At 44.6% G+C, this 13,977-nt stretch overlaps 1 protein-coding gene across 1 annotated transcript in view; it reads left to right on the top strand.

Moving 5' to 3' along the window:
* Positions 1 to 13,977, top strand: part of megf10 (multiple EGF-like-domains 10) — a 95,609-nt gene that overhangs the window by 38,248 nt on the left and 43,384 nt on the right. The window contains exon 5 of the mRNA XM_024381561.1: positions 1,780 to 1,872. Coding sequence (XP_024237329.1) covers positions 1,780 to 1,872 — 93 coding nt within the window. The remainder of the gene's footprint in view (positions 1 to 1,779; positions 1,873 to 13,977) is intronic.

Below are 13,977 nucleotides of genomic sequence, written 5' to 3'. Positions count from 1 at the left end.
AAAACGCTTGCCATCACATTGTGAGCAGTTGTACAACTGACACTACTAGAGGAGTAGTTATTGTCGGATTTATTAGGACTTCTTTGATTTTGTGCCCGGTAAGTGTGGTTATTAAGCAGTTGGATTGAGCCAAAAGGATTAAATCAAAGTGATGTTAAGCAATGATAAGCCATGAGGCTAAAAGTTGGACTGATAGTCACTTCCCTTTATCGTTGGTGAATCAGCTTTTGACTCGACAGAGTGGATGTGATAATGTGACCGCTCGGGGCTCAAAGGGAACTTTAGTCCGGGCTCTATAGAGGTACTGTTGTGTGGTGGATACAGTAAACCACAATCACATGCTGCCCTCTGATCTCCCCAGTTTCCTCCTCCATCAATAGACTTACAGTCTCCCCGGGTGGAAGCCATTTAGTGTCAAATATCAACTGAAATACATGGTACGTAATAAATGAGGACGTAAATGTAAATGAAGACAGATGGATACAGATGTTAAGATGTAACAACATCAGCTCTGTTAGAATACATTTATGAGTTAAGTTAATATCATGTAATGTTATTTTGAGATTTTAATAAGATTGAGTACAATCGAGTTTCATTTTTAAATATGGGAATCTTTTATCTAGTCCAGTGGTCTGAAGAATGTGCCCCCGGGGAGCCATTTTGGCCCGCCATCTGAATTAACGTGGCCCCAATCTGTGCTACCATCACTTGCCTCTCAGATGATGTGGTCCTTGGTAGTTTAGTTGGTAGAGCATGGCACTTCTATCACCAGGGTTGTGGGTGCAATTCCCAAGAGGGAGTAGTATGAAAAAAAAAAATGAAAATGCATCCACTCACTACTCTAAGTTGCTTTGGATAAGAGCATCAGCTAACTTACTCAAATGTATTTGAAAATAATTTATGTTGGGGAAATAAGAACTCAAATTCATACACAAGATCAGTTAATTCATTGTTAGCACTATTTAGGCAATTAATCAATTGCTGTAGTGTGTGAATGTAAAAAAATGTTTGATGGCGTCATTGTTTTTGACCGCTCGTCACTCATGACCTCAGTCATGAAACCTTTTACAAACACACACTGTTTCAATGACCCATGGAACCTTTAACCCCCACTGTTTCTATGACATCACCCATGGAACCTTTGACCCCCACTGTTTCAGTGACATCACCCATGGAAACTTTAACCCACACTGTTTCAATGACATCACCCATGGAACCTTTAACCCACACTGTTTCAATGACCCATGGAACCTTTAACCCACACTGTTTCTATGACATCACCCATGGAACCTTTAACCCCCACTGTTTCAATGACATCACCCGTCGGTCTGACGTTATGTTCGTGTACATGTTTTTTTGAACGTTGTGGACCAATCATGTCCAGCCTGAAGTCTCTGTCCCTAATGAATTGGATCCCATTCTCACTGGAATTCTGATTGTCTATTCGGAACATGGGTTTAATTGTAATAGTTTTCTTTCAAATACTTTAGCTGCGCTTGATTGAGTTTGCCCTGTTTAATGGAACCAAATTGCGTAGTCCCAGAAGTGCAAACCACGCCCATCTCATGCTCCAGACAGGCTCAATCAAACCCTTCTTATGATATTGTTGTTATCGGTTCAGGAATCTGTATTCCTTTGATGTAAATCCACATGGTTTTCCTGGGAGTAGCAATGTGTTCTAAAAGCCACTAAAATCTGACCTTTCTTTCCTCTTGTTTTTCCCTCTCTCTCCTCATCCCTCCCTTCTATTTCCCTGCTCCTCCTCATCACTCTCTCCAGCCCACTGTGCCGAGAAGTGTGTTCATGGCCGTTGTGTAGCCCCCAGCACCTGCCAGTGTGAGCCCGGCTGGGGGGGCCCCGACTGCTCCAGTGGTGAGACTCTACAGCTGTGTCTGTCAGTCTATTTGTCTGCCTGTCCGACTGTCTGTCTGTCTGTCCGCCTCGGCCTGCCTACACACACACACACACACACACACACACACACACACACACACACACACACACACACACACACACACACACACACACACACACACACACACACACACACAGATAGAGAGTAACACACACACAGGCACAAAGACAAACACACACACAGAGAAAGAGAGAGAGTAACACACACGCAGGCACAAAGACAAACACACACACAGAGAGATAGAGAGTAACACACACGCAGGCACAAAAACAAACACACACACACAGAGATAGAGAGTAACACACACGCAGGCACAAAGACAAACACACAGAGAAAGAGAGAGAGAGAGACAGAGAGATAAACACACACACACACTAACAGGCGTTTTGTCTCTCAGCTCGCACATAGTGTGACTCTCTCAGACCCTACTGCCAATACACACTTCCTCCCTCACACACACCAGGCTCATCCACCCCTCTGATCTCATTTGGGCACACTTGGGTTTGCTTTTATCTTGAACGTCCGTATTTGTTACGACGTGAATGTGACATGGGTGAAGTCACCCTATTTTTGTTAGTCTGGAACCGCTTTGATGTATAAATATGGACGTGACACCCCTTCAGCCACGTTGTTTGTACCCTGATCCACAGCTGCAGACAAAGTGGGGACACCGTGTGTGTCAGCATCTCAAATGGCACCCTATTTCCTATGTAGTGCACTACTTTTGACCAGGGGCCTATGGGCTTTTTGCTAGGTAGTGCACTACATCGTGAACAGGAGGCCATTTGGGACATTTGCCTGTGAGTTGTGAGATTGCCAGGTCTTCTTCTATGTGCTCTGTCTGAAAGGCGTCACACTTCAAGGCCTTTGTCTTTGTTAGCCAAACGGCAGGGCAGAACTTCCACTCACTGCCTTCTCTTTCAAGATGGCCAGCATGACTGCCCTTGGAGTTATAGCATGCAATCCGTGACACCTATCTCCTTATAAATATAGCTTATTTTAGATTGTCATTTGAGGAACTTTGGGATAAAGTTTAGATTATGAAATGTTTGGGTTTTTAGACTTGTTTTCTTGATCTAGAATGAATGTAGAGCAAATTGTGTAGGGGGGGGATAAGTGATGTTATCAGATTAAAAAGTCTCCTCTTTCAGTCTCTATTGAAACAGGTGTAAGGAGTCTATGAGCCCTGTGTGTGTCTGTGTCTGTGTGCATAATGCGTGGGCGTGTGTAAGTGTATATGCGACTGCGTGCGTGAGCCTCCACACATGTGTGCGTCTGTGATTATATTAGGTGCTCAAGCATTGCTCCCCCGCTGTCTCCAGTGTCCATCGTTTAATAAAGGGGCTTATTGTTGTGTCTGGAGGCTGGGACCTTATTGTTGTGTCTGGAGCCTGGGAATCCCTAAGGACCTGAACAGGCCTGACTAATCTGTCTGATGGTGGGGAACCAGATCCTAATATCACTAGTCTGGGATCTGACTGGCTAACTGGACCAATGGTAAAAGGTAAGGAGATATGGCCATAGATAGGCTTGTAGCGCTATATCACTTAAAACCACTTGTGCCTTACCTAATGGGATCAAAGTGCACAAATTTCTCCAAAGTTGCCAAGTTAGATAAAAAAGAAAATGTTATTGTTACTGCTAGGCTATTCCTAGGCTATTCCTGGGCTATTACTAGGCTATTCCTGGGCTATTCCTAGGCTATTCCTAGGCTATTCCTGGGCTATTCCTAGGCTATTCATAGGCTATTCCTAGGCTATTCCAGGAACTACCTTTTTACACTTTACCTTTATTTACATTTAAGTCATTTAGCAGATGCTCTTATGCAGAGCAAACATATATTTATATTTTCATACCTTTTTTTCCTGTACTGGTGCCCCGTGGGAATCAAACCCACAATCCTGGCATTGCAAGCACCATGCTCTACCAACTGAGCCAAGCAGGAATCATTTTTGTAAAGTTATGTTTTGTTAGAATTTGGAATTATTTTGACAGTATGAGAATGATATCATTCCGTGAGTATTACACAGCCACGGTGAGGGGTCCTACTGGCCGTTGGTCTGCGCCTGGGGCCACCACACGTGCTCCTATGATTACTGTAACTAATCTGTATTGACTGCTTGGTTCATGGATCAATAAGAGTAGCCCAGGATAGCCCCTCAGGCCCACCCCTGGTGGGTGTGTTTGTTAACAGCTGATTAGCTCAAAGTCTGTTTTCACCCAAACCATCCAATGAGTCAACTTGTTTTATTAGATCGATGGACATGGGAGAGACTGATGAGGAATGTTTTCAGTTATTTGTTGTCTGTGAAAACACAGTAACATCTCTATTTGGAATGCAGTATATTTTGTTTTGCTGTGTTACAGGCTACATATTCTTCTAAAAGCATGCTGTTTCAGGATATAGTCGCTTTGTACGATAAATAATATAGCAATATACAATAATTGTGGTGTAATCTACCCAAATATCCATCTTACTGCTTTGAGATCAGAGTCAACTTATTGAGTGGAACGGTCTAAGGCTAAGCCAACCAGTCGTGTTGAGAATGAATATCCATTTCCTTTTTAAAACCAGGTCTTAGCTACATTCAGTCTCTGTTTTGGGGGCCCCTCTTGAGCCAGTCTCTCAAAGGGGGTGGGGGGGGTCCCGTGCAGTATCCTAGTACCCTATTCAATATCCCCCTAAGTAATATGACTTTTCATTTCCTCTTGAGCCTTAAAAGTCAGACTTATTGTTGCCTTATTGTTGCCTCTAGTTTACGGATCAACGGACCCCAACAATATGTCTGAGGCTTGTTTTTGCTGTGTGGGGTTCAAGAACAAGAGGAAAAGGGAGTACGCTAAATCTCTTTCTTAGATTAAAAAGGAAGTGTGGGAAGAATGAAAGAGAGAAATTGTAAGGATGGTAATGTAGGAAATAACCCGAGGGTCTAGCTCTTGTGATTTCACTGTAGACACATGACATCAACAACCCAAGATACTCAGGAGGGACTGTTTCATTTTGTCCATGACTCTTGACTTGTCTCTTATCTATTCACTGGTTTTAACATAAAACCTTTCAAAAGACCTTAACTCAATGACCCCCTCAGAAAATGAAGCGATGCTAACCACTACTTAGCGCCACTACCTAGCGCTCAACGCCACTCAGACGATTTGTATCAAATGTATGAAAACAATCTAACCTTTAAATGAAGCACTAAATACCCAGGTGTTTTTGAATATCCCCTTTCAATTCCAAGACCCAACAATTCACAGAAACCTCCCTGTCTCTTGGAAAATAAAAGGTATTAATACCTTGCGCTGAAACTCCATATCCACACAACGGCTTGGTCATAAAGTGTCAGGCTTTTGTTTACGAGACAGGAGAGAGTTAGTTAGTTAGCTCAGAGGAGCCTGTTTGGCTGGTGTGGATTATATGCTGTATTAGGATCATCTAGGGCAGTCTGGGCACACACAGTGAGGAACAATCAGACACACACAGCTGAAGCCATTAGTCTGGAAACAGTGTGTCAGGTGTTAGGTTTATGTGGGTTGGCTTTTAACATGGAGATGGAGGTTGTGTTCCAAATGGCACCCTATTTCCTATTTCACTACTTTTGACTACAACCCTATGGGCCCTGTTCAAAAGTAGTGCACTGAATAGGGTGCCATATGGGATGCACTGTAGCCTATTGTGGCTCCTCTTTACATTGAACTGTACTTCACTTGGGAAATGATAATCCTGCAATAGGGAATTTACAATAGCTGTCGGTCTCCTCTTATACTTTCATATTTGATATATGCTTGATTTAACAGGTGTTGTTTTAAGTTATTACTTTACAGCAATGTTTGAATATATATTTCTATATGTTCTGTATTGAACTTGGCTTGAGTGGCTTAGAGTTTGGACACCTAAACCCCAAAAATGTGCAGGAAAGATTTTGGTTCAATCTGGTTAAATCAACATTGTTTCCATGTCATTTCAACAACAAAAAGTCTATGTGATGATGTTGAATAAATGTGGAAAACTAATTGGATTTGCAAAAAGTCATCAATGTAAAGGAATTTCATCTTTTTTTACACCACTTTTAACCAAAATGTAATTACATGGTGATTTAGTTGTTGTTGTTAAATTCACTTTGAATTCACGTTACTTAACAACTCAACCAAATTGAAATCTAAGAGACTGTAACATTAGAGAATCCCAGTAGTAAGTGTGTTTACTGTACAACTCCAACAGTTCACTTGATATACAGTGAGTGTACAAAACATTAGGAACACCCTCCTAATATTGCACCTGACACCTACTACCATACCCGTTCAAAGGCACTTCGATCTTTTGTCCTGCCCATTCACCCTCTGGATGGCACACATACACAATCCATGTCTCTATTGTCTCAAGGCTTAAAAATCCTTCTTTAACCTGTCTCCTCCACTTCATCTACACTGATTGAAGTGGATTTAACAAGTGACATCAATAAGGGATCATAGCTTTCACCTGGATTCACCTGGTCAGTCTATGTCATGGAAAGAGCAGGTGTTCCATTTGGTACACTCAGTGAATATAATGACATAAACATAGTACCAGCCCTAGGACATCTATCCAGCCATGTACCCAGGCTGTACCCAAACCGAGGGAGACAAATAACTTCAAATGCCTTGCCAATGCCATTTCTGAGCTGTCCAGCTTGAGTATCTCACTGGAGTATCCCACGGAAGTTAATTGTCATGGTCGAATCCTTGGAAACACACACACACACACACACACAGAGTGAGAGAGGGGTCAGATGGAGAGAGGGTGAGTGTTTAAGAGAAAGAAAGGGGGAGGGGAGAGAAAGAAAAAATAATATATCCTCTTTAACTCACTCACACAATAATGTGGAAATGTTGAGGAATTGTACAGATGTCGTCTCTTAGCTGGGATTCCTCTGTATGACTGTTCCCATGAGCCTTGTGGGCTGACACACTGTGCAGGGCTCTGCATGGAAGAGTGGGCGATCTTAGAGGCATGGAAAAACACTCCCTCCCTCCATCCCTCCCTCCCTCCATCCCTCTCTCTCTTTTTCTGTCTTTCTTTCTCCCTCTTTCCCTCCCTCCCTCCCTCCCTCCCTCCCTCCCTCCCTCCCTCCCTCCCTCCCTCCCTCCCTCCCTCCCTCCATCCCTCCCTCCCTCCCTCCCTCCCTCTCTCTCTTTTTCTGTCTTTCCCTCCCTCTTTCTCTCCCTCCCTCCCTCCCTCCCTCCCTCCCTCCCTCCCTCCCTCCCTCCCTCCCTCCCTCCCTCCCTCCCTCCCTCCCTCCCTCCCTCCCTCCCTCCCTCCCTCTCTTTTTCTGTCTTTCTTTCTCCCTCTTTCCATCCCTCCCTCCCTCCCTCCCTCCCTCCCTCCATCCCTCCCTCCCTCCCTCCCTCCATCCCTCTCTCTCTTTTTCTGTCTTTCTTTCTCCCTCTTTCCATCCCTCCCTCCCTCCCTCCCTCCCTCCCTCCATCCCTCTCTCTCTTTTTCTGTCTTTCTTTCTCCCTCTTTCCATCCCTCCCCCTCCCTCCCTCCCTCCCTCCCTCCCTCCCTCCCTCCCTCCCTCCCTCCCTCCCTCCCTCCCTCCCTCCCTCCCTCCCTCCCTCCCTCCCTCCCTCCCTCCCTCTCTCTCTTTTTCTGTCTTTCTTTCTCCCTCTTTCTTCCCTCCCTCCCTCCCTCCCTCCCTCCCTCCCTCCCTCCCTCCCTCCCTCCCTCCCTCCCTCCCTCCCTCCCTCCCTCCCTCCCTCCCTCCCTCCCTCCCTCCCTCCCTCCCTCCCTCTCTTTTTCTGTCTTTCTTTCTCCCTCTTTCCATCCCTCCCTCCCTCCCTCCCTCCCTCCATCCCTCCCTCCCTCCCTCCCTCCCTCCCTCTCCCTTTTTCTGTCTTTCTTTCTCCCTCTTTCCTCCCTCCCTCCCTCCCTCCCTCCCTCCCTCCCTCCCTCCCTCCCTCCCTCCCTCCCTCCCTCCCTCCCTCCCTCTTTCCTCCCTCCCTCCCTCCCTCCCTCCCTCCCTCCCTTCCCATCCCTCCCTTCTTCCGTCCCTCACTCTTGGTCTGGGGCAAAGTCTGGGCCAACTCGACAAATAGCATGTCAAATTACTGGGCAATGGTTTTTTCTCTGTAACTGACACTTTTTCAAGAGGATTGCTCTGTCTCTTAGAAGCTCTCTGGATTATTTTTAGATTGGGTTGTAAACTTGAGTTTGTTTTTGACAGGATAATTTGGTCTGATTTCCATAGGTAGAGGAGAAATTACTTTTAGTCAAGAATAGTAAAGATAAGTAAAGTAAAGAGGTTGATTATAGGAGTTCCTGCTGCCTGTTGCCGACCCCTGGCCTAGATTTTGTCCTTTGCATGTGGTCTGGATGTATTGCCAATCACTGATTGCTTGTGTTTTCTAAGCAATTAACTGCTTTATTCATGTAATCAACATAATATATGTCAATAACAGAACATCTTGATCCAATTTCTGGAACAAACAACCTCATGACCAATGCTTAGTGTGTCTCTTGTCTTTGGGTCATATGTGCTGAGTCTTGAATAAAAGGGAACAGTTTGTCCCAAGGCTCGACAATGAGGAGCCCTTCAGGTTTTCTAGTGGGACATTTCTATCTAGGTCAGGTTGAACCATAACCCTTTCTATCTAGGTCAGGTTGAACCCTAACCCTTTCTATCTAGATCAGGTTGCACAAAGATACCGGAGTCCCACAGTAAATGCGAGAGGTTTCTCTGCAAAATTGACTTTTTCTCTATTTCTCTCTACCTTGCTCTCGCTCTCTTATTTCTTTCTTAATCTCTCCCTCTTTCTCTCTGTCTCTCTTTCTCTCTTTCCATCCCTCTCTCTCTCCGCACCCACTGCCCACACTGTGTGATACTGTGTAAAACACAGCACTTTAGCCCGCAGCTAAGCAGTGCACTTTTCACCAGCAGGCCAAAATGGAAAGAGGCCATCATAATGCAGGATCCAATATGGCAGCCGTTAAGCGGTTGAGCCAAGAAGACTCCTGGTTTCCTGGTTTTAGCTGTGTCAGAGAGAAACTGTGGTTGGGGTACAGCATAGTTCTTGGTTGGCGCATGTCCAGCACCACATGAGGGTCATGCTGTTTGGCTCAGCTTGGCTCAGTGTTAAAGGATACTCTTCCTGTCGCTCCATAGTGAAGGATGAGGTTGCATGATATGGGTGTGAAATTCCAACCATGGTAATATATGATACATTGACTTTGGTTATAAAATGCTTAAAAGTTAGTGGTTGGTGGCAGTGGCTTGGTAAAGTAAGTAATTTAGCAATTTGGATGAACTATCACTGTAAGTGCTGACTTCAGGGCGGTGTGTATTTTTTCCTTTTTATGGGTAAGGGTAGGATAGAGAAAGGATTCTAGATCTGAATTTAATTGTACCTTGAGCAGTTCTCAATCTTGTCTGGTATCAGTCTAACCTTATAGTCACTGTTGAGCAATATGACTGGTCTCCAGTTGACTCGTTATGGTGTATGGATTACTGTACATTCAGACAGCTCAATGTTTGGCCAGATGTTTGTCTGGAACTCTGGACAGGACATTTTCCATCATCTCCGGAAATGTTACAGGTAGTAAAGGATCATCTACAGAAGACCCAGAACTCCTACAATGATATTGTAGACGCATAAGCTGAATTTCAGTCAGTGACGCATTTTAGGTCAGATGGCTGTCGAAGGCTTGTTTGACTTTGAAAGTGCATACTTCCTATAAATTGGAGAAAAATATTTGTGAAAATATCCGAAGTTAAGAGGACTGATTCACGAGGAGCTAGTGGTATTTACTGCTCTGGAAATAGCTTGAGATAAACAGCTGGTTGGTTTTATACGGTCAGTCCAGCTTGTGTAACTGTGTAGCTGTGGAGGAAGGATAGGGTGGGTGAAAAGAACTGTGAAGAAGAACTGATTTTAAGTGGTTTCGCCGACTCATACACATTTTTGGGTCAGACTATAATTAATGCATTCTAATTCTATGGTCATACTATGACTGCGGGGACTTTCCTTGTGAAAAGGGGGAGGGGTGTGAGCACAACACACCTATTGATTACACCATCACCATCACACACACACACACACATACCCTTCAACCTCCACACACACCCAGTCAACGATGTCATCGTTCACCCAAACACAGTACATTTTACGGCCCATTTTAAGGCGTGAGGCTTCCACTCGCATCCTCTCATCAGACCTCTTCATGCTTTAATCAGGGCAGCCATAACACGTGTGGCCGGGGAGGTCGGCCTCAATCTAATACCACACCACACATGGGAAAGGGAAGGACTTTACTGTTTATGTGCCTGGTTGGCAGACACCCTTCAACCACACTCTAGTTTCTGACGTCGTGGGTAAAGACGTCAAGAAGCAATGAGGGCCCAGAAGCAGAAGGGTTCGTTTTGGTTCAATCCGGTAGTGGGACTTGTACTGTAACTAGTACAATGATGATGCCTTATATACATGTTGATGTAGTTGATGATTTCTGATTCTTTATAGCGGCAAAGTAAGTTTACTGTTACAGCCCACTGGGCACAGACGTCAATTCAACATCTATTCCACGTTGGTTCAACATAATTTAATTGAAATGATGTGGAAACAACGTTGATTCAACCAGTGTTTGCCCAGTGGGAGGTATCCAAAACAAGTGTCGAAATTAACCTGATGAAGCTACAGGTAACTGCCAAAATATAGTAAATATCAACATAAAGTGTCTTAATAGGACGTTGGGCCACTATGAGCCAGAACAGCTTCAACGCACCTTGGCATAGATTCTACAACTGTCTAACTGTTGGAGGGATGCGACACCATTATTCCATAAAATATTCCATCATTTGGTGTTTTGTTGATGGTGGTGGAAAGGCGTCGCTCCAGAATCTCCAGTGTACAGTTGGGTTGAGCTCTGATGACTAAGACATAGAATATGGTTTAAATCATTTTCATGATCATCAAATACTTCAGTGAAACACTCTTTCCCTGCGGATGGGGGCATTGTCAGCCTATGGGGCATAGCCATGGTAGCCAAAATGATGGCCTGCCCAGCATTTTTATACATGACCCTAAGTATGATGGGATATTAATTAATTGCTTAATTAACTCAGGAACCACAGCTGTGTGGAAGTACCTGCTTTCAATATACTTTGTATCCCTAATTCAATTGAGTGTTAACATTATTTTGGCAATTACCTGTACTGTACATGTGTTGTTCCTTTATGCACCTTATAATGAAATAAATTAAATAGAATGAAGCTAAGGCCGGTTGTCTTCTTTAGTTTGATGTTCTTTACTTTTTTTGAACACCTAGTTGGATACCTAGTTGGATACCTAGTTGGATACCTAGTTGGATACCTAGTTGGATACCTAGTTGGATACCTAGTTAGATACCTAGTTGGATACCTAGTTAGATACCTAGTTAGATACCTAGTTGGATACCTAGTTAGATACCTAGTTAGATACCTAGTTGGATACCTAGTTAGATACCTAGTTGGATACCTAGTTAGATACCTAGTTGGATACCTAGTTGGATACCTAGTTGGATACCTAGTTGGATACCTAGTTGGATAGATAGTTGGATAGATAGTTAGATACCTAGTTGGATACCTAGTTAGATACCTAGTTGGATACCTAGTTAGATACCTAGTTAGATACCTAGTTGGATAGACAGTTGGATACCTAGTTGGATACCTAGTTGGATACCTAGTTAGATACCTAGTTGGATACCTAGTTAGATACCTAGTTAGATACCTAGTTGGATACCTAGTTAGATACCCAGTTGGATACCTAGTTGGATACCTAGTTGGATAGATAGTTGGATACCTAGTTGGATATCTAGTTGGATACTTAGTTGGATACCTAGTTGGATACCTAGTTAGATACCTAGTTGGATACCTAGTTGGATACCTAGTTGGATACCTAGTTGGATACCTAGTTGGATAGATAGTTGGATAGATAGTTAGATACCTAGTTGGATACCTAGTTAGATACCTAGTTGGATACCTAGTTAGATACCTAGTTAGATACCTAGTTGGATACCTAGTTAGATACCTAGTTGGATACCTAGTTAGATACCTAGTTAGATACCTAGTTGGATAGACAGTTGGATACCTAGTTGGATACCTAGTTGGATAGATAGTTGGATACCTAGTTGGATATCTAGTTGGATACTTAGTTGGATACCTAGTAGTAACTACTGACCACTTGCTGTCTATATTTGTTTGGGCTTACTAGTACCGATGCCTGTCTTTAAGATTGTCCCGCTCTCAACTCTAAACTCTGTCGATCTCCACACTGCTAAAGAGAGGCCTCTTTCTCTGAGACTAAGCTCTGAGTTTATACAGTGCATTTCTAATGAAGGGTTTGCCAGTGAAAGTAAACCTGTGTTCTCTCATATTTCCCCCAAGTCATTACCAGACCCCTTAGGGCAACCATGAGGGCAGTACCCTAACCTTGACCCAACCATGAGGGCAGTACCCTAACCCAACTATGAGGGCAGTACCCTAACATTAACCCAACCATGAGAGCAGTACCCTAACCCTAACCCAACCATGAGGGCAGTACCCTAACCCAACCACGAGGGCAGTACCCTAACCCTAACCCAACCATGAGGGCAGTACCTAACCCTAATCCAACCATGAGGGCAGTACCCTAACCCAACCATGAGGGCAGTACCCTAACATTAACCCAACCATGAGGGCAGTACCCTAACCCTAACCCAACCATGAGGGCAGTACCCTAACCCTAACCCAACCATGAGGGCAGTACCCAAACCCTAACCCAACCATGAGGGCAGTACCCTAACCCAACCATGAGGGCAGTACCCTAACCCAACCATGAGGGCAGTACCTAACCCTAACCCAACCATGAGGGCAGTACCCTAAACCTAACCCAACCATGAGGGCAGTACCCTAACCCAACCATGAGGGCAGTACCCTAACCCAACCATGAGGGCAGTACCCTAACCCAGCCATGAGGGCAGTACCCTAACCCTAACCCAACCATGAGGGCAGTACCCTAACCCAACCATGAGAGCAGTACCCTAACCCAACCATGAGAGCAGTACCCTAACCGTAACCCAACCATGAGGGCAGTACCCTAACCCTAACCCAACCATGAGGGCAGTACCCTAACCCTAACCCAACCATGAGGGCAGTACCCTAACCCAACCATGAGAGCAGTACCCTAACCCTAACCCAACCATGAGGGCAGTACCCTAACCCTAACCCAACCATGAGGGCAGTACCCTAACCCAACCACGAGGGCAGTACCCTAACCCTAACCCAACCATGAGGGCAGTACCCTAACCCTAACCCAACCATGAGGGCAGTACCCTAACCCTAATCCAACCATGAGGGCAGTACCCTAACATTAACCCAACCATGAGGGCAGTACCCTAACCCTAACCCAACCATGAGGGCAGTACCCTAAACCCTAATCCTACCATAAGGGAAGTTCCCTTACGAGTACTGCCGTAATCGTAGAAACATAGAAACGTGTTTCACAGAAGATGAAAGACAACTAGAATAAACATGTGGTTATAGAGAGAATGTGAGTTTCCTCCAGTTCAACAGAGAACCTACGTTTGAGAGGCAAGAGAAAGCTGGGTCGTGTTCATTTGGCACTTACCTGGACTTGTCCAATGAGAAATTATTATTTTTGTTTTCTGTTGCTATGGTGCTCGCTAATGAACTGTTGAAACAGATAAAAGGAGGGCCGGGTCCACGCTAAAGATGTGTGACTCCACTCAGCTACTCAGATTTTTAATAGGAGCGGTCTTGAGTGTGGTAGGCTGGTAGGATCCCCCTTCCCCACAGATGGTTTACTTCCTGGGTTAATAGTGAAACACGACCTAAAGTTATCAACCTCAACACTCATTTGGGGACAGTATGTTTGTTTTGGTCAAGTGTCTTAACGTAGAGACATCGATGAAGCGCAGGGTTTCATTTGACCCAGATGTTTACAATAGCTTTGGCTGAGGCGATTGTTGGTGAAGTGCTCCTCCAGCACAGCTGCCTGTCCAAAACTGAAAACAGGTGTGTTCCTGAAATAAATCGTAGTAACGCACAACTGGCAAG

The sequence above is a fragment of the Oncorhynchus tshawytscha genome, linkage group LG20 (genome assembly GCF_018296145.1).
Source record: "Oncorhynchus tshawytscha isolate Ot180627B linkage group LG20, Otsh_v2.0, whole genome shotgun sequence".
NCBI lineage: Eukaryota > Metazoa > Chordata > Actinopteri > Salmoniformes > Salmonidae > Oncorhynchus > Oncorhynchus tshawytscha.
This window is presented reverse-complemented; position numbering and strand designations above follow the sequence as displayed.